General features: G+C 65.0%; 4 protein-coding genes across 5 annotated transcripts; 1 reads left to right on the plus strand and 3 right to left on the minus strand.

The window, feature by feature from the left end:
• Positions 1 to 1,324, plus strand: NHP2 (NHP2 ribonucleoprotein). Its single transcript, XM_084295016.1, has 4 exons — positions 1 to 162; positions 279 to 348; positions 419 to 524; positions 1,158 to 1,324. Exons 1-4 carry the CDS (start codon positions 21 to 23, stop codon positions 1,281 to 1,283), a joined length of 444 nt encoding a protein of 147 aa, XP_084151142.1. The 5' UTR covers positions 1 to 20; the 3' UTR covers positions 1,284 to 1,324.
• A 372-nt stretch (positions 1,325 to 1,696) lies between these two features.
• On the minus strand, positions 1,697 to 6,729 carry N4BP3 (NEDD4 binding protein 3). Of its 2 annotated transcripts, none has more exons than XM_084295031.1 (5): positions 6,629 to 6,729; positions 4,476 to 4,910; positions 3,724 to 4,278; positions 3,152 to 3,409; positions 1,697 to 2,960 (listed from the first exon to the last, which is right to left on the minus strand). In XM_084295031.1, exons 2-5 carry the CDS (start codon positions 4,878 to 4,880, stop codon positions 2,388 to 2,390), a joined length of 1,791 nt encoding a protein of 596 aa, XP_084151157.1. In that variant the 5' UTR covers positions 4,881 to 4,910; positions 6,629 to 6,729; the 3' UTR covers positions 1,697 to 2,387. The 2 variants fall into 2 exon arrangements, with proteins under 2 accessions (XP_084151157.1, XP_084151158.1); XM_084295032.1 differs by lacking the exon at positions 6,629 to 6,729 and adding an exon at positions 5,416 to 5,667.
• A 3,362-nt stretch (positions 6,730 to 10,091) lies between these two features.
• Positions 10,092 to 12,617, minus strand: B4GALT7 (beta-1,4-galactosyltransferase 7). Its single transcript, XM_084295034.1, has 6 exons — positions 12,485 to 12,617; positions 12,021 to 12,359; positions 11,229 to 11,454; positions 10,907 to 10,990; positions 10,628 to 10,732; positions 10,092 to 10,487 (listed from the first exon to the last, which is right to left on the minus strand). Exons 1-6 carry the CDS (start codon positions 12,529 to 12,531, stop codon positions 10,332 to 10,334), a joined length of 957 nt encoding a protein of 318 aa, XP_084151160.1. The 5' UTR covers positions 12,532 to 12,617; the 3' UTR covers positions 10,092 to 10,331.
• Positions 12,618 to 13,592: 975 nt separating this feature from the next.
• On the minus strand, positions 13,593 to 16,961 carry LMAN2 (lectin, mannose binding 2). Its single transcript, XM_084295387.1, has 8 exons — positions 16,803 to 16,961; positions 16,597 to 16,715; positions 16,388 to 16,505; positions 15,807 to 15,886; positions 14,622 to 14,783; positions 14,335 to 14,449; positions 13,934 to 14,053; positions 13,593 to 13,862 (listed from the first exon to the last, which is right to left on the minus strand). The coding sequence occupies exons 1-8, from the start codon at positions 16,951 to 16,953 to the stop codon at positions 13,702 to 13,704; spliced, it is 1,026 nt and encodes a 341-aa protein (XP_084151513.1). The 5' UTR covers positions 16,954 to 16,961; the 3' UTR covers positions 13,593 to 13,701.
• Positions 16,962 to 17,535: the final 574 nt, after the last annotated feature.

Raw genomic sequence — 17,535 nt, forward strand, 5'->3', positions numbered from 1 at the left:
GCCGGCGGCAGCGCGCGGCCATGGCGCGGGAGAAGGAGGCGGAGGCGGCGGAGGCAGCCCCGGAGCTGTCGTACCGGGAGCAGCTCGGGCACCTCAACCCCATCGCGCAGCCGCTCGCCTCCCGCAAGCTGACGCGGAAGCTCTACAAGTGCATTAGGAAAGGTCGGGCTGGGGCTGGGGGGCAGGCACCGGGGGAACCGGGGGGGCCTCGGGCTGGGGCCTAGGGCCTGGGGCCGGGCCGGTTGGCGCAGCCCCCTGAGGCGTTGCCTCTCTTGCAGCGGCCAAGCAGAAGCAGATCCGCCGCGGCGTGAAGGAGGTGCAGAAATTCATCAACAAGGGCGAGAAGGGGTAAGTGGAGGAGCCCCGGCCCCGCTGCCCAGGCGCGGCCCCGGCCCCTGACGCGTGTTTTCCCCTTCAGGATCGCGGTGCTGGCCGGCGACACGCTGCCCATCGATGTGTACTGCCACATCCCCATCATGTGCGAGGACAGGAACCTCCCGTATGCGTACGTCCCCTCCAAATCGGTAAGGACAGGTGGCTGCGCAGCCCGGTGGCGCCAACCGCTGTGACACCAAGCCTGGTGGGCTGCAGCCGGCAGGAGCCATCCTGGGGAGGCTCCACGGTGGTGTCTGAGTGAAGCACCCAGCACTTGTGCCATGCTGGGACACAAGAGGAACAGACGGTGACAGCTCAGGTGTAGGAGGGGCTCGCTGCAGGAGCGTTTGTCCTGGTAGAGCTCTTGCAGCAGCACCAGAGCTCTCCAGAACAGGGCTGGGACAGATTTCTTCCTTTTAGTTCTGAGCTGGAAACTGGATGCTCCTGGAAATGAGTTGGTGGCCAAGATGTGGCAGCAGAGATATGTCCGTCCCTGCTCAGACTAGAACTTAGGGGTGGGCAGGGGCTTTGGGGTTTCCCTGCTGTGGGCAAGGAGCAGTGTATGTGAGAGCTGCCAGGCATTCACAGCACGCATCCTTGCAGCATTTGGGCTAGAAGAGATGAGCTGGGAGAAGGGTTCCCATGCCCAGCCCACTCAAAGAGTGCTTGGATGTTTGGGGGGTGGCAGGGACGCCTTCCCTGTGCCTCACTGGGCATGGGGGGGGTTGGGGCTCCCCCCAGCAGGCTGCCCGCCTCCCCACTGCCCCGCTCTGCCCCTACAGGACCTGGGAGCTGCGGCCGGCTCGAAGCGCCCCACCTGTGTCATCCTGATCAAGCCCCACGAGGAGTACCAGGAGGCCTACGATGAGTGCCTGGAGGACGTGGAGGCGCTGCCCCTGCCGCTCTGACCCACAGCAGCAGGGGGGGGAACGGGATGGGACATGGGCAGGGGGTAAATAAAGGTGTGGGGGGTTTGTACCAGCTGTCCGACTGCTTTTTTTGGGGGGCAGAGTCACCCCACTTGGGGGGAGGTGTCAGACCATTCTATTTGGGGTGGTGAGGGAGGCCCCATCCCCGTGGCAGCGCCCCGGGGCTGCCCCAACCCGCCCGGCCCTGCCCTGCCGTGACTCAGCCCCAGCCGGTTGTGCCGCCAGCCCCGCGCCGCCTCCTTCCCCTCCCCGACGCGGCGGCTCGCCCGGCTGGCAGCTCATCCCCCCCCTGCCAGGCAACCCCCGGGAGAGAGAAAGCAGAGGCCGAGGGCAGAATGAAATCTGGGTTTATTGCAGGAAAGGCCAAGGAGAGGGGGCCCCACTTGGCCTTCTGGAGGCTCCACGTTACAAGCACAGTGCCGGCTCCTTCCAGCACCTCTCCCCCCCTGCAGGGAGAGGAGATGTGGGGATGCTTCAGCTTCTCAGGGCACGGCCCGGGGGGCTCCCACCCGTCGTCGTTGCACGAGGCCCTCCCCTCCTCTCCTTGCCCAGCCTCGGTGCGGGGAAGCTGCAGTAACCTCCCCTCTGCTGCAGAACAGCCACAGCATTGGGGACACGAAGGGGGCAGCTCCCTCTCGCCCAGATTTTCCTCCTTCACCTTCCCAGCTGCAGCAGCACCAGCTGGGCCACAGGAGCTGGAACAGGAGGACAGGGCTTGAGCCTCTCCTTAGCAAGATATTAAGTTACTGGGGTGAAGGGAAAAGGGGAGGCAGAGCAGGAGGGACGGGGAATGTCTCACAGGGCTTCTGGTCTCTGCCCCCACGACTGAGGGGATCGCAGGGCAAGCGCTCCTGGCGGCAGAGCACGGGGCACATGCAAGACCCCTGCCCTGGCACGGGCGATCCCCTCTCCGGAGACCACCCCCCACGGGCCTGAAGCGCTGCAAGAAGGAAAAGTTCCCTCGTGGCCATGGGTCCTTCTCCCCAGGGCAGGGCCGAGCGGCTGAGCCTCGTGGCCCCGCGCTCGTCCCACTGCAGCAGCGAGAGCCCTTCCCCCTCGGCGGTCCCACGGGCGCCCTGCCGCTCAGATCTTGGAGGACTCCACTCGCTCGATCCAGGGCGAGTCGGCCCCGACGTCCCTGGGCTCCGAGCGCAGCTGGCGCAGCTCACGCTCCAGCGCCTGGCTGCGGTGATACATCTCCATGTAGCTGGCCTGGAGCTCCCGCTGGTACCGCAGCACCTTCTCCTTCTCCTCCTGCCAGGTTTTCCTCTCCAGCTCAAAGTTCACGGCCTGCAGCTGGCCCTGGCGCCGCTCCCGCAGCAGCTCGGCCCACAGCCACTCCACCTGACGCTCCAGGGGCTCCGCGGAGTCGCTGTGGAGGCCCCGGCACTTGGAGTCATCCGTCTCACAGCCAGGGAAGTCCTGGCACGCTGGCATGGGGTCGTCGCCCAGCGGCAGCGAGGCGCCGGGCTCCGGGGGGCTCTGGAAGGAGTCCGCCAGCTGCGCCAGCTGCGAGTCCCGGGCTTGGACCTCAGCCTTGGCCTCTCGCAGCTGCGTCTTCAGGCTGAAGATCTCGCCCAGCTTCTGAGCCATCTCCTCCTGGGTGTCCCGGAGCTGCTGCTTCAGCAGGGAGATTTCGGCTGCCTTCTGACACACCTGCAGGGCACAGGCAAGCAGTGAGCAAGGAGCCAGCACCCCGTTTTAATCGCCACGGCATCCCTGGGAGAGCACAAGCACCGTGCCTGGCTTTTTTCTCCCATCCCGTGGCCATGAGTGACACCAGAGCACAGAACCACGGCCCCCATCGTGGCCGCATAGCCAGGAGGGAAGGAAGGAAGGGGACTCACCTCCCACTTGGTCTCCTCCAGCTTGGGGCTGACACGCTCGCCCTGGGACTGCCGCAGCTTGGCCTCCTCGCACTGGCACTGCTGCATGTTCAGCTCCTCCTGCAGCCGCTTCTTCTCCTGCTGCGCCTTGTAGAGCTGCAGCTGCAGCGCCCGCTGCCCGCGCTGCGCCTGCTGCGTCACCTGCTGCAGCCTGGCCATGTACATCTGCTTCAGGTCCTCCAGCTCATCCAGCCACAGCCGCTGCTTGTCCTCAAACACCTGCCAGCAGAGAGAGGCATTGGGGACACTGCATCCTGTCCCCGTGCAGGTCAGCGCCCAGGAAGGATCCCCAGAGGTCCCAGAGACCTCTCAGAAACCCAGCAGCTCAGCCAGGCCATGCCCACCCAGATCCAGCTGAGGAGCAGAGCTTTAACAGCAGCTCCCCAGCCGCTCCTGCCCCACAACATGACATGGGTCCCCCCATGTTTGGGCACTCCCAGCCACCGTGGCAGGACACCAGCACCTTCACGGCTCCTTCCACCCCATCACCGCTGCCTAGGGACACCCAGTACCACCCCAGCCCCACGTCTCACCTGCGTGAAGGGGTCCTCGGTCTCGCTGAGGCTCCTCTTGAGCTGCCTCAGCTCCCCCCCACTCTCCTGCAGCCGATCCTCCAGCTGCTTCACCGCGTCTTCCAGGGAGTAGGTGAACTCGTAGGGCGGCGGGGGCTCCCCGGGGCTCTGCAGCCGGCTCAGCGTGGCCATGCTTTTGCAGGACAGGGGGGCCTTTTCGGGAGCCAGGGGATCCCTGGGGTTCCGGGACACCCTGTCCAGGGACCCCCCGATGTGGTTGATGTGGCCCATGGAGGCACTGAACTGGCTCTGGGCGGGCTTGAGGCGGGAGCCGTAGGAGGGGAAGCTCTGGATGGAGTTGTGGCTGGAGTCAGAGGCCTCATCCAGGCTGATGGCGTGGAGCAGGTGGGTGCGGAGCGGGCCGTGCTGCGAGGGCGCCGTGCTGCTCTGCGACAGCAGCGTGTGCAGGCTGCCGTTGCTCTTGGACAGCTTCTGCCCCTTGGACGAGGAGAGGCCCTGCATGGAGACCAGCCCCTTCCCGGCCACCGCCTTGAAGGCCGAGGGCCTGATGCGGCACTGCAAAACACGAGTGGGGTCAGGCTGAGCCCCCCCCTGAGCTCCAGCCAGAGAAAATCCATTCGATCCCAGCCCCACCACCACACCTGGACATCCCCAAACCCCCTCCACCCCACCTCCCACTCCCAGCACATTCTGCTCCAGCCCCAACCAACCCAGAGCAGGGCACGTTTTCGGGGACAAATTTCCTATTTCACCTTGTCGAAGCGGCCCCGCTCAGGCAGCGAGCTCTTGGAGAAGTCGGACCCGCGGTGATGCTCCCGGGAGCAGCGCTCGGGGGACCGGTTCTCGCGGTCGCTCTCGTAGTCCCGCTTGTAGCAGGCGCCCGAAGTCTGGTGCTTCCGCTCGGACCGCGTCTCCTTTTTGGCCCCGTGCAGGTAGCCGAAGAGCTCCCGCTGGCTCGGCCCCTTGCGGAGCAAGCCGTCGGGCTGCCGGAGCCCCCGCGAGCCCCCCAGCGGGGCCCGCAGCTCCAGGGGGGACAGGTCCTGCTTCTCCACCAGGCTGCCCACGCTGCCCATGCTGCCGACGGGCACAGAGGAGAGGTAGGTGCCGAGGACGCGGGTGTCGGGCTCACAGGTCACAGGGCCCTGTGCTGCTGCCATGGAGAATTAGAGAAAAACCCGGGACCAGCACTGTCAAAGGAGAGACAGAGTCAGCAAGGCCGGGACTGCCCCGCTCCCAAAACCCATCCCACCCTTGGGGACCCCCTGCTTGCACGAGGGGTGCGGCGATGCCCACTCATATCCCTTCATCCCTCCCCACCTCCTGCATCCCCTGTCCCAGTGACCCTAAAAGCTTCCAGCACTGGGTTTGGGGGGGACCCCCGGCAGTTCCCCCGGGATCCTTGAGCACGGCGGTGGGGGCTCCCCCTTCGCCACCCCCCCCCCGGTGGCGCAGCGCCTCCCTCCCACACCCAGCCCCACCTCCCGCCCGCGGCCGGGGCCGCCACCAGAACAGGCACCTGCCGCCCAGCCAGGCGGGCGAGTTCGGGAGCCGGCAGCACCTGCCTGGGCCTGGCGCCAGCCCCGGCCCGGCGGCACCCAGCACCCAGCCGCCCCCTCCCCAGGAACCTCCGCGCGGCCTCCCCACGCCGGCCTCCCCTTTTCCCTGCCCCCTCCGCGGGGCCACGGTTATTACCGGTGGCTGGCACCGAGCTCGGAGCTGCACGACCCCACGAGCCCGTCCCATCCCGCCAGGGCTACGGCGACGTGGCTGGGGACAGCCCCCAGACATCCCCCAAAATGCCGCAGCCCCGTTTGGCCTCTCAGCTCGGCCTCCTCGCCGAGCAAACGCGTCTCCCGCTCCACAGCGAGGCTCCTGCTCGGCCCCGGCTCCTCCGCCCTTGGGTCTGGGGCTCCCACCCTGAGGCCCCGAGCCCAGCGGAGGCCGGACGCGGCCGTGGGATGGAGGCGGGAGGAAGGGGAAGGAGGCCGCCAGGACAATGCAGCTTCCTGCGCAGGTGGCCGGGCCTCCCTGCGCCCCGCGGGGCCGGAAGGCCGCCGGCATGTCTTCGGCCTCGCCGCCCGCTCCCCACGGACCGGGAGAGGCCAACGCGGCCCCCGGCCAAGCCAGGAACATACAACCCCAGTGGTGGGGACCCTCGGGGACCCGCAGCCTCCCGTAGAAGCTTGCGGTGACGCCGGGGCTTGGCGTGAGGCCGCGGAGCCCCCCCATTGAGGCCGGTGGAGGGCTACACCCAGGAAGCTGCCCTGGTTCTGGGCTCCCCACGGCGGGTAAACAAACAGCCGGGATAATTGGTGCCACGCACAAACCTGTCTGACAGCTCCCGGCCTGCGCTGTCACCTCCCTCCGGGAGCACGGCACCTGCTCCGGGCACCGGCACCCCCGCGGCGAGGACCCGGGGCGAGGGAGAGACCCTCGAGGGGTGCCCTGGGGGGCTCGGGGGTCGGTAGCTCCGGTGGGGCACGGAGCAGCTCCCCACCGGGCGAAGCCGCTGCTGCTCCCCGGGGAGCGGCCGGGGAAGTAGGTCAGGCCTCGGGAGAGCTCCGGTGGGACGGGAGGCACCGGGAGGGGGGAGCTGGCTCCGCAGCACCGGCCCCGTGCCCGGCTCGGGGGCTGCTCCCCGGTGGGGCCCCGCTCGCTGCAGCCTCTCCCCGTCCCCCGTGGGCACGGCGGGGGCTGCTCCCCGGTTGCGGGGGGGAGGGGGGAGAGGCACAACCGGGGGGGATGCTCGCGGCGAACCGAGGAGGGGAGGGCACGAAGCGAGGCCCCGGAGGGCGGAGGACAAAGCACCGAGGCTGGAGGGCGAGGAGGGAAATTAGGGAAGGAGGGGGGGGGCGGCCGAACCGGCGGCGTTACCGGAGCCCGGCGTTACCGGGGCCGCACTCACCATGCCGGCGGCGCTGCGGGTCCCGGTGCTGCCCAGCTCGGCTCCGCTCCGCTCCGCTCCGCTCCAGCTCCTTCCCTCGCCGCGTTTGAACGCGCCCCTCGGCCGCGGCCGCGCGGGGAGCGGGCGGAGCCGGCAGCGGCAAATCGCGGAGCGGAGGCGGGCGGCGCCCGGGCGGGGCGGCCCCGGGGAGGGGCGGGGGTACCGGGATCCCGGTCCCTGTTTTCCCCCCCGGAGCACCGGGGGAGGCCGCACGGCTCGGGCCTTCCAGTGGAGGGTGGTGGAGCAGCGGGGGGGAGGCTCCGAGTGCCCGCTGTAAGCCCCACGGTGGGCTCCGGGGGGGTAGCACCGGGTGTCCCTCGGTGGCGGGCGGTGGGCTTCGTCCGGCCATCCGCATGGGCACCCGCTGCTTGAGGTCACCCCGGGGAGCGGGACAGCGGTGGCAGCTCGCCCGCCTGCATGCAGCTCCCGTCCTCCTCCGGCCTGGGTCCTGGCAGCTGCCAGCTCCCCCCCGCCGCAGTCCTCAAGCTGTGCTGCCAGTGCTCACCCACACGCACACGCTGTCCCCGTCCCCGTCCCCGGGCTCGCACGCTCGCCTTATCCTCGGCCTGCTGCCAAGGCACGCCGCCACCGCGCCCGCCAGCCCCGTGTTCCCCGGCGCTCCTCGCTACGGCACAGGCGGCCTCGGAGCACCGCGTGTCTGTGGTGGTGCCCCCCGAGCTTGGGCTATGGGCAAGGAGGCGATGAGAGGAAGATTTGAAAGGTGTTGGCCCTAAGGGGCAGCAGTGCCATGCTCTGCCCTCCCTCGCAGCCCCTTCATCCATCACCTCCCACACAAACCCCGGCTTTCTACCCCATCCCTAGCAGCCCATGGCCACACACATATTTGTCCCCATTTCCTTGCTGCAGGGGCAGGCGGTGATAGATGACAGCGTCCTGTCTGGGCCTCGGTCAGGGCAGGTTGTGGAGATGCTGGGCTGACTCGTGACGGGCACTCATCACATCCCTTCCCGTCTGCCCCGCTTCCTGCCGCCACATCCCAGCCCCATCACGGGCTGTGCTCCCTCCAGCACGTCCCCACGGGATGATGGCAGCTCCCTGCCTCTCCCCACACCGTCACGATGCTACTGCAGCTCGGTCGGCCACCAGCACTCTGGGAACTGCCTGGTCTGAAGCAGCCTGGCAATAGAAGGCACCCGTGTGCCTGCAGCAGCCCCCGCACAGCTCGCTGCAGCAATTCGGGCCCCAGAAGGGGGGAGAGGCAGAGGGGCAGGGCTGGGACTGCAGGAGCCCTCGCTGCCTCCGAGTGTCCTGGGGTGAGATGGAGCCGTGACCCCTCCTAAGGGCTGCTGAGAACCCAGCCAAGCATAGAAATGGCAGGAGGCCTCCGGCTCAGCTCCGCGGGGCTCCCGGGACACGGGTGGCTGGGAGGCAGGGTGTTACCATCTGCAAAAACGCGGTGGGGAAAAGCCTCAGCCCCTCCCGCTGGGCCATTGCTAATAACAAAGTGCGTGGGGGGGGAGCGGAGCTGAGCGACCTCCGAGGCACATTGAGGGCTATAAAAGGAAGCCGGGTCTCCAGCAAGGCGCCTCTTCCACAAAAGCACCCGGAGGATGAGGGGGCTGCGAGCGGAGCTGAGAAATAGCTGCCAGGCAGCGGGAGAGGAGCCTTTAGCGCTGAGCGAAGTGCGAGGTGCACATATGCTCTCTGCTTCTGCACAGCTCCGGCTTCGTGAAACCTGACGAAACTGTGTCATCTATTTTGGATCCTTTGATCTGCCTCCACCAGCCCAGGCTGCGGCTCGGGCACAGATAGGTGGCTGACGTACGGATGGCCAATCCCAAAACCCAAGGGATGGAAAAGGGACTGGGGTCGGTGCTCGCAGGCCCCGTGGCACACCGTGGGCCTTTGCAGTGGTGATGCTGGGCCGACATCACCCCACAGCCAAGGACAAAATGGGTCTAGGAGATGCCTCCATGCACGGGACCAAAGCAGCCTGCAATCTTCATGCAGGATATCAGCGCCAGGCTGGGGACAAGGACATGAAGAGCCAAGGCGGCGCTGGCCGGGTGAGCCCACACCCTGCGGTAGGGCCGGCAGGGCGGAGAGGCCCTGGGGAGCTCCTGGGCAGCGCGTTCCCCCCTGCCCCGGGGCAAGGACAGGCCCCGAGCTGGGGAGGAGCACAGGCTGCGCGTTGGATGATGCAAGGAGCTCGGGCTGAGCCTCGCCGACACCTTGACCCCTCCTTGAAGGCAGCACCCCGGTACTCAGGGCCCTGCACTCCTCACCCAGCTCCTGAGCAGCACGGAAGGCAGGTGGCAGCAGATCCACCAGGACCTGCTCCCCCCATGTGGTTTGAGACCCTCGCACGGCTCTGACGCTTTCGGCTCCGTCATCTCAGGGCTCCTCCCCGGAGGTGCCGTGTCCTCGTGGGACAGGAAGCTCCTTGGCTTCTCGGGATGGTGACAGCTTCTGTCGGCACCCGGCAAGGCAACTGCTTCAGGAAGCACCAGGCAGAAGGGATAAGGACAGAAGGGGACCAGGCAAGGCGGCAGGCCGGGTGCCAGCCCGGCGCAGCGCTGGTGATGGGGCCAAACGCTTGGCTGGGAGGCACTGCCCAGCTTGAGGAGGCAGCAGCACCAGGAACGGGTGCCAGGGTCCCGGAGGCAGCATCGTGCACCCTACACATGGCAGTGTCTGTGAGCCAGCCCGAGCCCCCTGTGCTTTGGAGCAGCATGGCATGGATTCAGCCAGCAGCTCCAGCAAGTGGCCAGGCCAGGCTGCAGGAGGAAAGGAGCCCAGAGCTGGAGGGTCAGGATGAGCAGAAGCATCCTGGAGGTACAGAGCCTGCTCACTCCTGGCACAAGCATGGGCAGCACAGCCATCAGCACCGGGGATGGTGACCAGGACCATCGTGGGGCTCAGGCCCTTGCCCTGCCCCTCCTGCGCTGCTCTGCAGGATCATGCTTCCCAGCAAATGGTGCAGGTGGGCTGATTTCCACCAAACCCAAACCACTGGCAGCTCCCAGGGCTTCAGCCAGGATCACCGGGATCAGGTGAGGATTACCAGCCAGGCCAGAGGGACCTTCCCTGCTTCCCCAGCCCTGGATCCCTGCTGCAGTGCCCCCAGGCACCTTCCCGGCAGCCAGACAGGGATGTTTCCCTCCTCCTCCCTATCTTGTGTCCAGCACCCTGGGGCTGGCGTGGCTACTTGGCCCAGGCACCTTCCCCAGGCCTTTCACTGACCCAGACAAGTCCTGAGCCCACACCACGGCCCTCACACCCCTCTGAAGCAGAGCGGTGTCCCTGTCCAGAGGCCGAACTAGAAATGGCTGCACTGAAACCACTCAGGGGAAGGCAACAGGAAAAAAGTAGCAGTGCTGCATGTTGCAGGGCATTTACTGACAGATGCCCTGACAGTTCTTTATTGTCCTCTGAACCGGGTGGCAGCTCCGCCACGTCCAGCACAGAATAAAACGCCTCCTGCACCTGCCCTGGGAGGCAGCACCGGCGTTTGCAGCAATGCCACGGAGTCCTGCTCTTGGCCTCTTCTGCTGGTCCCAGCAAAGACAAGTCCTCAGCCCTTTCTGTTCCTCTGCGTCTTGCCAGCACCGCCACGCTCGTCTGCTGCGCAAATCCTGCCTGCTCCAAGCAGCTCGGCGGCAGCCCCGGCGCCTCGGCACGAGCACAGCGCACGGGGACGGGCTCAGCCAAACGTGCACCACGGGGTCTCGTTTGTGTCACAGTCCAGCAAGATATTAAGGACGGTGCAGGGGGCTCCTGCCACGCTCAGAGCCGTCCGTGACTCGATTCGGTACCGCACGTTGTTCAGGCCTCCCTCCCGGTCCACCTTAAACTGTTCCTGAGGGAGAGAAAAACATGAAACCGCTCAGGAGAAAGCACCCAGTGACTGGGCGAGGAGCAGGGAGCTGGCAGGGAGGGCTCCGAGCACGTGGTGATAACAACCTGCGTCTCCCCTGGTGCTCCTCCATCAGGCCTCACCTGCTTCTGAGCAGCGATGCGCTTCTGGTCTCTCTTTCTCCAGGCTGGGTCGTGCAGGTGCTGGAAGGTCTCGTACCCAGTTGTGATTCCAGTGGGACGGCGAACCTGGGAGCAGAGGAAAGCTTTTGTAAAGCCACTGCAAGCCTGCCCGTGCCTGCTGCCGCAGCAGGGCACGTGGAAGGGCCCTGCCCCTGTCCCAGCCTCGATAGCTGCAGCAGGGGTCTGGTGGGGAGACAAGGAGAAGAATTTCAACTGAGGAGGCCACGGAGCACAGCTTACCTGGAGACCAGCTCCTTTGATACGTCGATAAAACTCATCGTCCTCCCGGCCCCAGCCCCAGAAGCGGTTGGACATGCCGTTGCACTGAAACGAGAGGGGCATTGTACAGGCCGGGGTCCTGCTCTCCTCCTGCAGCCACAGCACAACTCCTCATGGCGCAGGGAGCAGACACCAGCACCAGGGACACCTTCAGCTTTCCCCCTCCTGTCCCCGTAGCATTTTGACTCCTTTTCCCCCTTCCCGAGCACAGAGCACAACCTGACTGCGTGCCAAGACCACGTCGTACCCCAAACCGGCCATGGCGTCCCACCCACGCGCTCACCATCTCGTAGTGCTGCTTGGTGAGCAGCAGGATGCCACCCACGTAGGTTTTATAGTGGTACAGCGGGTGCAGCTCCGGGGACGCCACGTGGAAGGGCCCTGCCTCGGGGTAGCCGTAATCCAGCTGCTCGTTGAGGGGCAGGAGGTCGACGTCGTGCATCGCGATGTAGTCGGTGTCGTTGCCGCTCTCCAGGAAGCCCACGTTGATCAGGGATGCTCTGTTAAACCTGCCGTGGGACCAGGGGCTCTCAGCACCACGCACAGCAGCTGTTATCCCTCCACATCCACCTCCCGTGCCCCGCGGCCCCAACCTGGTCCCCAAAAACAGGGGCTGTCACCACAAAGCCCCTCTGTGCACACACAAACACGGTGTCCCCTGGCTGCACAGCCCCGGGTGCCCCAGCTGCCCATCCTGAGGCTGTGCCCTTGTGCAGGGCTGTGCACGCTCAGCCTAAGAGCAACATACGGAGGTTCAGCCCCTTCCAGCACGAAGGGGTCAAAGGCTGGGAGCAGCACGGGGCAAGCTACAGCACTTCCAGACACCTCAAAGAACTCAGCGGCCCCAGAGGTTGGGGGCTAAGTGGCACCAGGAAGAAAGCTGCAACATCTGGGGGTACTGAATTGGGGACTGAATTCCCTTCTCGCTTAGGAAGGGCGGCAGGGAAGGAAACGAGGCGCTGCTTTGTCCTTCTGTAAGCTTCAGAGCGAGCAGCAGCGGGCAGAGCACCGTGCCCCGAGCCCCTCGGTTTGGAGAGGGGGCTCCCCCACTCCCGAGCTTCGTGCTGGGGGGTACCTGAAGTGATCCACCTGGTTGAGCACCAGGATGTGGTGGCGGATCCTCTTCTCGCTCAGGAAGCGGTGCATGTAGGGCACGAAGGCCAGCAGCTCCTCGAAGCGCTCGCGGAAAGGGACGAGCAGGGCCAGGCGGTGGGGACCCCACGACGGGTCGTCGTCGGTAACCGGGGGGGCTCGGGGCTCGGGAGGGCAGGGGCGGCGAGGGACCCCTCTCCCGGGGGGTGCCCCCTCGCCCGAGCAGCTGAGCTGCAGCCAGAGCAGGGAGGCGAAACCCAGCAGCAGTGCAGCGAAGAAGAGCTGGAAGACGGACACCTTGCCGGGCAGGAGCCCCAGGGACCTGGGGGCACGGCGGGCGGTCAACGGGGATCCCCCGGTGTCTCCATCATCCCGGTGTCACCCCCCATCCTCCCGGTGTCCTCCCCATCCCGGTGTCCCCCCCCACCCGTCCCCGTCCCCTCTCACCCGCCGCCGCGCAGGCGGAGCGCAGCCCTGCGGCGGCCCGGCCCCATAGCGGTACCCGGAGGTCCCGGTCCCGGTCCCGGTGCGGGTCCCGGTGCGGGTCCCGGTGCCGGGCCACGCTGGCTGAGCCCCGCCGCTCCCCCGGAAACAAGGCCCGGCCCCGCCACCCCGCTGCCTTCCGCCCGCCGGGGGCGGGACGGGGACGGGGGCGGGCCCGGGGGCACGGCGGGGACATCCCCACCCCACACCCCCCCAGCATCGTTAGGGACCCCCCTTCCCCAATTCCTTCCCCTTTATTTCCCCCATTCCCCCAGTTCGCTTCCTCCCTTCCCCCAATTCATCCCCTCCCCCCCTACTCCCCATTCACCCCCACCCCTTCACCAAAATCCATCCCCAATTCACCCCACCCCCTCCTCAATTCATCCCCCCCCAATTCCTTCCTCTCCCTTTCCCACAGTTCACTCCCTCTTCCCCCAAATCCATCCTCCCTTCCCCCCAAATTCACCCCTCCCCAACCCATTCCCCCCTATTCATCTCCCCCTTCCCCCAAATTCCTCCCCCCTTTCCCCAGTTCATCCCCTACACGCCTTCCCCCAAATTCACCCCTATTCCTTCCCCATTCACTCCCCCCAATTCACTTCCCTCCCCCAAATTCCTTTCCCCCCCGGGAACTAAGAGCTCCTTCTGCTTCAAGGTGCTTACTTACAATCACAGAATCATTAAGGTCAGAAAACACCTCCAAGATCATCTGGTCCCCATTCATTTCCCCCCCAAAATTCATCCCCCCCCCTTAACCCCTCCCCATACACAGGCAGAGCCGCAGGTGGTGTCAGTCCTTTAATGCCCTCACAGCCCCGACCCCACACTCCCCCTACATTCACGCCCGCCGCCACCAGCCCCCCCCCCAAACCCCACCCCGGGCAGCTCAGCAGGTCCTGGGGGGCAAAAGGGGGGGCCCGGAAAGGCAGCGGGAGGCACCCGGCCCGGGCTGCAGGAGATGGAGGCCCCACAAGAATCGCCCCCCCTGGGTCCGGCCCGCTGGAGGCCAGGTGTCCGGCAGGAGTTACGGCCACACGGACAGGTAAGAAAATACTTCTTGTATTTCTCAGAAACAGCTTTTAGAAACCACAGTTTGTTTGTTTGTGTTGTTTGTGTTTGTTTTTTTTACAGCTCCCCATAGAAAAGAAGGGTTTGGGCACAACCACAGCCCCGTTCTTCCTCTAGTAGAAACGCTTGTTCCGCTCCTGGCGCTTCTGGAAGACCACAGCTCCCACCACAGCGCAGACGATGATGCCCAGCAGGGCGCAGAGCAGGAGCAGGAACACCTTCCACCCGGTCAAGGGCCCGCTTCGGAAATTCCCCGTTGGGTCATCCACGTTGTCTGCAAGGAGAGGAAAGTTATAGGGACGCCCCAATCCTCCAGCGGAGGTCTGGGAAGCAACAGAGCCTCACCTTTGGGTGATTTGAGGAGGCTGACGCTCGGCTCAATTTTCGTCCAGTCAACGGTCTCGTCTTCTAGAGGGTGCTCCACCATGAGCTGGAACAGCTTCATGGAGATGATGTCGTGATTGTCTAGGGAACAACCATCAGCACTGGGGACTGCCAGAAGCCTGGAGAAGCGCCCACGCCTCCGGAGCACGCCCGGATCTGTGCTCTGCCAGGCGCAGGTCTCCTTCCCTCCGCAGCCACCCTCACAGCCCAGCTATCAGGCTGTCATTTCGGATGTTCCTCAGCTTTCAGATGCCTCCTTTCCCAGGTTGGTCCCTACCCAGCATGGTTTCAAGAACCACAACAAGGAAAGGAAGGCACCTACAGTGTGATGTGGCAGCAAGCAGCGAGCCAGGCCCACTCACCAGACAGGTCTCCAGTGCCCGCAGAAGCACCGAAGAAGTAGCCGGTGGGCAGCTGGACCCCCGCGATGTCAATGCAGTTCTTCCACTCGTTCTTATCTTCCACGTCTGTCATCACCTGCGAGACAAGGGGGGCTCACCAAGAGTACCAGCTGTCCTCCCGCCCAACCGACAGCAATTTTAGAGCCAGAGGTGCTGGAGAGCAGGAGGCTGAGCCTGGAAAACCGCCCCCACCAGCAACACCCAGCACTGCCCCGCCGAACGGGCGCGAGGCTCCCCCCGCAGCTCACCGTCAGGCGGCCCCGGGAGTAGCGGATGGCCAGGAAGGTGTCGTGGTTCTGGTTGCGGAGGTCGGCGGTGCAGCCCGCCAGCTCCGTCCAGCGCCCGTCCTTGCTGTGGTCGTAGGTCAGGGAGCCGTTGTTCACCATGGCGGAGATGTAGGGGAAGACGCGCTGCGGGGAGCAGAACGTCGCTGCACAGAGCCCGCGGGAGCCTCCCCCTGCCTGCTCTGAAACCTCGGCAAGAAGTTAGCCCAGCAAGGGAGCTGCACGGCTGCGGAGCCGGCACGGAGAGCAGAACAATTGGATCAAGGCTCCCGTTCTATGTAAAGCTGTTTCTAAAACGAGCGAGAGCTTGTTCTGCTCTAAAGCAGTGGCTTTTTCTCATCTCCTGCATCGAGGCCCCTCGTGGGCTCACGACAAGGCGAGTGACTTGCAGAGAAAAGACAAAACCGGGTAAAAAGCCTACAAACAGAGCACAGAACTATAACAGGCAGCAATTGCTCATTACCAGCAAAACCACAGCCACGCTTTTTTAGTCAGTGCATGGCATACACTGAAAAGGACTGACTGGAGGCAAGTCAACGACTCACTGAGCACAAAGACAAGGGGACAGGGCTGCTTCCAGGTGTTTGTGACATAAGTATTGGGGTTTTGGTATGATAAATCTCCCTAACACCCTCACATTGTCTGACTGTGCTGTAACTAGATCCACAAATGCAAAACAGGGCAGAAGAAAAGGACCACTGCCCCCCTGGGACCGAGCTGTATTTCAACCACAAGTATTTCTGGAGCAGAAAGCCAGCACAGGAGCTTCTCATTTAGAGACACCTGCGTTGGAAACGGAAACAGCGTGGGATGATCAGAGAGGTTCAAGAAGTGACGCTCAGGATGAGTACCCTTTCAGATGGATTCCTCTAACCCGACTTATTGGTGCAGAGTTCATGCTTGATCCCTGCTGTCCTCCCAGCCAGCAGGGAAAAGGCCTTGGAACCATCTGAGCAGTCAACACCAGGAGATGGAGCAAGCACCTTCTTGTCTCCGTTAACGCACATAAATCCTCTACCCTCTGCTACCTCCCAGAGCAGGAAGAACCACCTGCTCTCACACAGGGAGTTTTCCTTGCCCCAGTCATGAAGCACTCGGAACATGAAACCACGAGGAAATGGCACCGAGCGAGCTCCCTGAACTACTCACCTCTGTTGCTTCATCGTTGGGATAGGTATCAAGGAAAATAGCCAGCCCGTGAAAGTTATCCTTGCTGCCAAAGACAGGACCTGGAACAGGGCAGAACAAAGTGAACCAACAGAAGAAATTTGTGCCCAGAAACAAAGAAGCCTTCTGTCACTTCTCAAGGAGCCCAGAGGAAGTTAAGCCTTCCTGTGTGAGCAGAAGAAGCTGCGCAATTCTGTGCCCACGTCCTGAAATCCCAAGTTAGGAGGGCTTTGAGGTGCCTTGAAGCCAGCACGAGCGGCTCAGCAAAGCTTAACCAGGCAGCAACTGCATGAGACCAGCAGATACAACACCCGCATTGCTGCACGCAGACAGCTGCTCTTCCCACGAGCCATCACAGAGACAGGGGTGAGATGCCCACTGGGAAGAGCTGCAGAAGCACTGGTTAGCAGGTGCATAGCTGCAGGCACTCAGCAGCAGGGAGATGAAGCACAGCCAAGGAGAGCTGAACCCCTTGCTCTGGAGCCCCTCCAGCACAGGAACAGCTCCAAGGCCATTGCAAGGGCCTAGATCAGCTGCAGGGCAGCCGCTCACCAGACACCCACCTGGCACCAGGCGCTCCTGCGTGTACCACAGGGCGAGCCCGTCCCCGTGCAGGTTCTTCTTGCCGGCCCCGTGGATCTTGAAGTGGACGTGGAGCTCCCAGTCCTTGAGGAAGCAGGGCTGTGCGGACAGACAGCAGGACAGGGTCAGGACAGCGCTGGCGGGGAGCCCCCCGCGCCTCCCACCCCTCCACCCCCATCCCGGTGCTCACCACTCGGTTCCAGATGGAGCCCTCCCGGCTGCGCTCGTCGGGCGTGAGGCGCACGTACTGGCTGGTGACCATGGTGCTGCCCTGGAAGTCCCACAGCGGCATGGCGGCCGAGCCCGCGCCTGCAGCGGGCACAGGGAGCGCGCCTCAGCACCGGGCCCGGTTCCACCCCCGGTGTCGTCCCCCGTCCCCCCCCGGTCCCCGCTCACCCTGGTACGGCTTCATCAGCGAGTGCTCGCGCTTCAGGTGCTCGCTGTTGCCGTCCGTCAGCTCGGCGGGCGCGGGCCCGGCCCCCGCCAGCAGCAGCACCGCGGCCGCCCACAGCCGCGCACCCGCACCCGCTCCTGCCGCCGCCGCCATGCTCCGCTTCCGCCTTCCGCCCCGCCCCGCCCTCCCGCTGAGCGGCGCGCCGCGCGGCCAATCAGCGAGCGCTACACCGCCGAGAGCCCGCCCCCTTCAGGGGATGCCGCCTATGGGCGGAGGGAGGGACGCCTCCCGGCGTGCAGTGCGCGGCGGTGGGAGCGAGGGATGCCGGGAGATGTAGTCCGCTCGGACTGCGCCTCGTGGTGGTGCCGCCTCCTCCCCTGCCGGCAGCGCTGTTGCCATGGCAACGCCTCACAAGATGGCGGCGGGCCTCGGGGCCTGCAGCCCTCGTCATAGGAAGGGATGGCTGAGGCGGTGTGGGGTCACGGGCTTTATTGAGAGCCACCCACGGCCGTTAAGCTCCACAGCTTGTCTCGTAGAATCACAAAATCCTTCTCATCGAACCATTAGGGTTGGAAAAGCCCTCCAAGACTGTCTGGTCCAACCACCCCCTGCCACCACTGTCACCAAACCGTGTCCCCAAGCACCACATCCAGCCTCTCCGTGGACACCCCCAGGGTCGGTGACACCACCACCTCCCTGGGCAACCCATCCCAATGTCTGACTGCTCTTTTGGGG

Source organism: Netta rufina, assembly GCF_964035555.1.
Source record: "Netta rufina genome assembly, chromosome: 14".
In the NCBI taxonomy this organism is placed as follows: Eukaryota; Metazoa; Chordata; class Aves; order Anseriformes; family Anatidae; genus Netta; species Netta rufina.

Bases quoted from the DNA above. Each gene is read 5' to 3' on its own strand.
- NHP2 (XM_084295016.1), top strand. From the start codon at position 21: ATGGCGCGGGAGAAGGAGGCGGAGGCGGCGGAGGCAGCCCCGGAGCTG. The intron at 163-278 runs GTCGGGCTGGGG...CCTCTCTTGCAG, and splicing joins CTACAAGTGCATTAGGAAAG to CGGCCAAGCAGAAGCAGATC. The intron at 349-418 runs GTAAGTGGAGGA...TTTCCCCTTCAG, and splicing joins ATCAACAAGGGCGAGAAGGG to GATCGCGGTGCTGGCCGGCG.
- N4BP3 (XM_084295031.1), bottom strand. From the start codon at position 4,880: ATGGCAGCAGCACAGGGCCCTGTGACCTGTGAGCCCGACACCCGCGTC. The intron at 4,279-4,475 runs GTGAAATAGGAA...CGTGTTTTGCAG, and splicing joins AGCGGGGCCGCTTCGACAAG to TGCCGCATCAGGCCCTCGGC. The intron at 2,961-3,151 runs GTGAGTCCCCTT...TGTGCCCTGCAG, and splicing joins TGGAGGAGACCAAGTGGGAG to GTGTGTCAGAAGGCAGCCGA.
- B4GALT7 (XM_084295034.1), bottom strand. From the start codon at position 12,531: ATGGGGCCGGGCCGCCGCAGGGCTGCGCTCCGCCTGCGCGGCGGCGG. The intron at 11,455-12,020 runs GTACCCCCCAGC...GTCCCACGGCAG, and splicing joins AACCAGGTGGATCACTTCAG to GTTTAACAGAGCATCCCTGA. The intron at 10,733-10,906 runs GTAAGCTGTGCT...CTCTGCTCCCAG, and splicing joins TCAAAGGAGCTGGTCTCCAG to GTTCGCCGTCCCACTGGAAT.
- LMAN2 (XM_084295387.1), bottom strand. From the start codon at position 16,953: ATGGCGGCGGCGGCAGGAGCGGGTGCGGGTGCGCGGCTGTGGGCGGCC. The intron at 16,716-16,802 runs GTGAGCGGGGAC...TGCCCGCTGCAG, and splicing joins GCTGATGAAGCCGTACCAGG to GCGCGGGCTCGGCCGCCATG. The intron at 14,054-14,334 runs GTGAGTGGGCCT...GTTGTTCCCTAG, and splicing joins GGGCACTGGAGACCTGTCTG to ACAATCACGACATCATCTCC.